Genomic DNA, 6,605 nt, shown 5'->3' with positions numbered 1-6,605 from the left:
CCTTTCTTTTATTCATTTTATGTGACTAAAAAACTTAAATTCTTCAATTTTTAGATGTTTACATAAGTGACTCGAATTTACTGAATGTTATAGTGAGTAAAAGTTTGATTAATAATAATTATATGACTTCATGTGACAATAAAAACTACTTCCTTTGTCATATAAAGACATGATTATTGAAGTTTTGAGAATTAATTAAGTTATTTTGCTTACGAAGTATTTTATTTGTCTCAATTTAAGTGACATTTTTTGAATTTCAAAAATTAAACTAATCTTTTTTCATAATTATAATTTTTTTATATATATTTTAAATATTCAATTATCATGACTTATAATTTTCAAATACATAAATTCATTTTAATTTTTTTAATAATAATTATCAAAACTCACATGCATGAAAGCGGCAGTAGGGGAACAGGTACTAATATAACACTTCACTCTCATGAAAACGAACCCCACACAGTATTCAAGAATCCAGAAGGTCGTTTGGTGGCTAACTTTATTACACTAAATAAAAAATCACCCTTTTTAGTAAATACCTTTCAAAATTCATACCCACAAACAAATTTTCCAACTCATCTCAAAATCTTTCAGCCCCAAAATTCAAATACACCAACTTTTTTTTTTGCCGGTAATGAGGCCTGCGGGAGTATTTGCCGGAGTGTTTCTTTTGTTCGCACTGTACTGTGGGTTTGACCCTTTTAAACACAGTGCGATTTCTGAAATCAAAGACTTTAAAGCTTACAGAGTTGATCCACCAGCTTGGTCTGAAATCCCTGTAGAAAAGGATACCCAAAACTTGCTTCAGAAATCGGAAATCAAGTTTTTGAACCAGATTCAGGGTCCGGAAAGTATCGCATTTGACCCGAAAGGTCGTGGGCCCTACACAGGAATAGCTGACGGGAGAATTGTGTGGTGGGATGGAGAGAAATGGACTGATTTCGCATATACCTCTGCTAATAGGTGAGTCTATTCGTTGTTTTTCCTCCATTTTAATTTGTTTATCCGATTTTGACTTGATACAGTAAAATACTGTTGAATCTTATGGTGTTAAGCTAGAGATATGTTGAATGTATCAAAATGCAAGTTAATCTTGTAGTGTACTAGTGTTACAGTGAAAAGTTGAAATGAAAGAATTGTTAAAAAAATCTTTTTTAAATAACTTAAAAAGAAAGTAAATAAACAAACTGAAATGGAGGGAGTAGTGCTTTTTATGATGGATCCTGTAGAAATGTGTTAATTTCTGTGGAAACAGTATGATACTTTAACATGCAGATGCTATTTTATTTTAGTATAACATAAAAGTTTATAATGATTCCATTTTTTAAATTATCCTTTTGATTCACTGTTTGGCACTGTATTACGTCAGCTTAGTACTTGGTTTAATAACTTCTAAAGCATGACTTCATACCTTATTACAATGATAATCTTTGTTGCTATGCCCTTTTGATGAAAGCAGACCGTAACGGTGAGATATGCTGCATTTCACTCTTAATTTGTATCGTTGCTCCTAACTATTATGATTTTGGCTTGATGAATATGCCTGTTCCACAAGCTGCTGGAATCCAAGCCTCTACGTAGTTGATATTCTCTAACTAAGTCACATAAAGCATGCTCTTTATTGTATGACGCTAGCGTATTGAAGCACTGGAATCAGATGGGAGTCAATCTCATTCTAAGAAACTTTCTTGCTTTGGTCAATTCAGGATAGCATGAGAGCACATGAGGAAATGATCTTCAGATTCTAATAAGAGGAAATGAATTTCTAACAAAATGTCTCAGTTTTCTAAGCTATCTGGCTTGAAGTTGTCAGGAAAGACGAAAGGACCATAAGTTCCTGCTCCACAGAGAGAGTTAATAGTTAGTCTTTTAATTCCGATTATGACAGTAGACCTGTGTCAGGGGAATGCCTATTGTTTCCTTTATCTTATCGTTTAATCTGACTTAATTAAGTTCTATGATCCTAGTATATTCTGAACTTCTAATTATGTAATTGGAATTGGAATTGTGATGTGTTAATGATTGTCGATCTTGCATGCTAGTATGTAAGGCCGTTAAGCTAATCTGGTTAAATCAAATTTTAACATGTCATAACTTGTCTTGCTCTTAATGAAATTATCTTCTATAATTATGCTGCATAGTCATCGTATAAAGTCTCAAATTGCATTTTAAATTTTCTCTTTTAGATGATCTAAATTTCTGGTCTACTTTCACCGATTTCCTAATGCATTCTAGTGATCTGAATTTTCAGGTCTGGCCTTTGTGACCCAAAACCATCACCCCTGAGCTACTTAGAAAATGAACACATCTGTGGTAGGCCTTTGGGATTACGGTTTGATAAAAGAACAGGTGACTTGTATATTGCAGATGCATATTTTGGGTTGATGAAAGTAGGGCCTGAAGGCGGACTAGCAGAAACATTGACAACTGAGGCTGAAGGAGTGCCTCTCAGATTCACAAATGACCTTGACATTGATGATGAAGGAAATGTCTATTTTACAGATAGCAGCACCAAGTACCAACGAAGGTACGTAAAATTGTGAATTTACTGTTTCTTCGGTTTTATGTAGATCTCTTGATATATTTGACATGATTTGAGAATGAACATTCCATTTCACTATTAGTTCTGATTAATACCAAATGGGAGACAGAGGGCTCCCTATCTTTAGCGGGGAGAAAAATGGTTTCTTTTAAAAAACAATGCGTCTAGGACAGAAAAATGAGAGTTAATGCCCAACTCTGATAACATATAGTGAATAGATGATCATCGAGAAGCTTAGATTTTAACGCGGTTACATGGTTGCACCAAACTTTGCTAACATTTCTTCTGTTCAATGAATACCCAACTCTGCTAACATATAGTGAAGATGTTTATATGGGATTTGGAAAAACCTTGCATTGCCATATATAAGCATTTATTTCAGGTTTTAATACAACATGGTTTAAGTGTCATGCGCGTTTCTTCTTTAATTAGAATATTAATACCCACCCCATCTTGCACAGGAATTATATGCTGCTGGTTTACTCAGCAGAAGATAGTGGGAGGGTTCTGAAGTACAATCCTAATACAAAACAAACCACTGCTCTTGTTCGGAATCTCCAATTCCCAAACGGTCTGTCACTAAGCAAGGACGGTTCCTTCTTTGTATTCTGTGAAGGTGCCAAGGGAAGGTACGTTTTTCGACCTATGGATTAGCATGTTTACAGTATTAAATAGACATACAAGGATCCTGTTTCTGACTTCACCTTAAAACTTGTGGTATTAACATGTAATGGAATGATGCGTTTCTCTTATAGATTACAGAAGTACTGGTTGAAAGGCGAGAAAGCGGGGACCTTAGAAGTGATGGCAGTCCTCCCAGGATATCCCGACAATGTCAGCACAAATGAGAGAGGTGAATTTTGGGTAGCAATCCACTGTCGCCGTACCATTTACAGCTATATAAATTCCATATACCCACAACTTCGTCTATTCTTGCTGAAGCTTCCTATCCCAGTAAAGCTCCGCGCCCTCTTGCACCTTGGAGGCAAGCAACCCGCTATTGTTGTGAAGTATAGCCCTGAAGGTAAGTTGTTACAGATATTGGAAGACGAAGAAGGGAAAGTAGTTAGAGCTGTAAGTGAGGTTGAGGAGAAAGATGGGAAGCTTTGGATGGGAAGTGTGTTGATGCCTTTCATTGCTGTTTACCAACTAGAATGAGTTAAAACACTTAATTTGTCAAAAAAAAAAAAAAACTCTCTACTTAGTTCCTTATGGTTGTTTGTAGCATCTAATTTATGAGATTCATTCAATAAAACTCTCTTTCTAGTTCCCTATGGTTTTGAAAAGCTAAAAGTTTTTTTTTTTTTAGAAAAAGTAGTGTTTTTAGAGTTGAAATATTTGATCAAGCATTTAGGGAAAAAATAAGTGTTTTTGACTTGTATAAAAATATTCTTTTCAAACACAAATTGTTATTTTAATATTTTGATAAAATTGATATTCGAATTGATTAATCAAACACAAATTAGTGCACACTTTTTTTTGTTGATGACTACTTGCCAAGTAAGAATAAACATAATCAGAATGTTCTGTTTGTGATTCCCAGAAGGTGTCACTGTTTCTCAAAAATTGGAGTTGCAATTTTCCTTTTAAAATAGATTTACATACCCTAGTCTAATCAATTGAAGTAACCATTACTTACAAATTCTTTTACTTTTCAGGTGAGCATGCATATTGACTGTAGTAGTTGACTTTTGAGAAATATGTATTTGGTACATTTTCTAGAAGATATGTTTTCGAAAAATAAGTGATTTTCTTATTTAAATTTGAATGTTTGGTTAAGAAGAAAAAAGTATTGTCCTAAGAATATATACGTATAATCTATGACATTGGATCTGACCCCAACTCTTGATCTGAATAGCTTTGACTCTCTGTTTCAATTCGAAAACCGACTTTTGACTCCGACCCAAAAACCATAATCCAACCTTGATATGAGTCTTGGCTCCTGATCCCAATGCAAGATCTGACAACTTCTACTCTCGACTCTTGATTTTGATGTCGATTGGAGACTCGAGCCTAACCTAAGGTTGGAAGTCGGATGATGTGAAATTGAAAGGGAGAGTTGAAAAATATTTTTCTTACTTTATGAATGAAAGTCATTTTTTTTTAAAATTAAGAAGAAAAAAATTAAAACATTTAATTCAAGTAAACAATGAAAAAATTATAAACATTTTCTTCATACCAAATACACTCTAATAATTGTGTAAAGATCCTTTAAATTATCATTTTTCAAAAAAAAAAAGTAAAGATCCTCCACAATACCCGTAGCTAAAAGTGAAATTCTTTTCTCTTTAATAATGAAAAGCTAATGATATATCAGATATTCATTACTCCCCCACTAATCACTATTCATTACATATTGACTAAATAATCTTATATTTCAATTTAATACTTTTTTTTTACCATAATAATCTCTTTCATTATTTATTAAATTAATAATGATAAAAATAAAAATTAATAACTAATTGTATATTAATTTTCTAGAATAATAATTATTTTGAATCAATTAATTTGGAGAAAATTATGCAGAATAACAAACATTTAGCCTATATTAGGTACTATAGCTACAGTTTAAGAAAATTGTAATTCGCGGCTACAGTTTCCCCAATTCTTGTAATTCGCCTGATTTGTATAAATTCAGAATTTGTATAATTTGGTTCTTGATTGTATAAATTTAGAATTTTGTATATGTTTACCTAGCTATTCGTATATGATTTATGAAAAATTCATAATAAATTATCATGTTTGTATAATGGCAAGCGAAGTATACAAACGGAGTTCTGAAAAAAATTCCTAAATATATAGATATAAAATTTGTATATACTTACCCTATTTATATATTCACAAGCGAAATATACAAATCGCAGCTTTCATAGCAAACAAAACTATAGCTATGAAGCACAATTATCGAAACTATAGTTATAGAGTCTTATTATGTCTATTATATTTACTATTTCTAAAATTTTCACCTTTTAATAAGCACGATAACTAAAATGAATCGAATAGTGGGAGAACTATGTCCTAACATAACTATGTACCGTAACAGTCTTCCTTACATGAACTAAAAGGGTCCTACCCAGCCTACTTCAACTGCAGTACTAAGCTAGATTTTAGCTCCTTTTAATTAATGGTTCACATCAATAATTGTTTTCTAGTGTTTCATTTGAGTACACATAATCACTTGGAACATGGAAAATGTTTTTCTTCTTCTCTTATAATATAAAATATAAATATAAATATTACTTATAATAATGTCTAAGTGTTAGTTGGAGCAAGTAACAAGCACAATTAAATGTTAAGATAATTATGTAGAAAATGGCTTATGCTCATAAGTGCGTCGAAGTTATTTTCCTCCTTTTTGACGCGAAATGTTTTTTCTAGCCTAACATTAAAAATTAATTATTTACTTTTTTCGAAAATCATTTTCTTGAAAAATGACTTTCACTACGTTACCAAACAAACTAAAGATCTAATCTATAAACTGAAATGGGATGATATTTTCCAACTTGGCTATATACTCAACACAAATTTAAATTAGTTAAAACGTACGTCAAAGTGGGTACCTAAATATATATATGATGATGCAAAAGTGATTGCAATAATGATATTTTATCGATTAGCGTTTAATTTTGTGCGTGCAAAAGAATTTTATTGATTATCATCAGTAGAAGAATGATGCATTCATATTACCAAATGCACTACACTAAAGTCTTCTTTCTTACCTATGTTTTGAACACTGACTTTTCATACTCAATACTAACTTAGAAACAATTGAAAATTATATAATCATTGAGCTTTGTCACCTTATATATGGTAAATAAAATTGACACCTTCTTTTCTTTAATTTCTATTTTTTATTTTACTTTCTCTTGGCGTTAGGGATGACAATGATGCAAGGCGGCTGTCTGAATTTAGACATACGCAATGCACTGGGGGCGGGGTGGGTGAATAAAAAATACTCCTTTTTAAAAAAATTGTTTGTCATTTTTTTATTAGCTTGGGTCAGACTTTAAAAAAAAATAAAGAAAAGTTTTAAATCTTATGATTTTAGATTAAAAATATGTTA

The 6,605-nt window shown here is 31.9% G+C and overlaps 1 protein-coding gene across 1 annotated transcript; it reads left to right on the top strand.

Moving 5' to 3' along the window:
• The first annotated feature begins 441 nt into the window (after nt 1-441).
• LOC102582023 (protein STRICTOSIDINE SYNTHASE-LIKE 3) lies at nt 442-3,817 on the top strand. The gene is made up of 4 exons (XM_006361049.2): nt 442-963; nt 2,252-2,527; nt 3,004-3,171; nt 3,298-3,817. The coding sequence occupies exons 1-4, from the start codon at nt 635-637 to the stop codon at nt 3,698-3,700; spliced, it is 1,176 nt and encodes a 391-aa protein (XP_006361111.1). The 5' UTR covers nt 442-634; the 3' UTR covers nt 3,701-3,817.
• The last annotated feature ends 2,788 nt before the right edge of the window (nt 3,818-6,605 follow it).

The sequence above is a fragment of the Solanum tuberosum genome, unplaced genomic scaffold (genome assembly GCF_000226075.1).
Source record: "Solanum tuberosum cultivar DM 1-3 516 R44 unplaced genomic scaffold, SolTub_3.0 scf00345, whole genome shotgun sequence".
In the NCBI taxonomy this organism is placed as follows: domain Eukaryota; kingdom Viridiplantae; phylum Streptophyta; class Magnoliopsida; order Solanales; family Solanaceae; genus Solanum; species Solanum tuberosum.
This window is presented reverse-complemented; position numbering and strand designations above follow the sequence as displayed.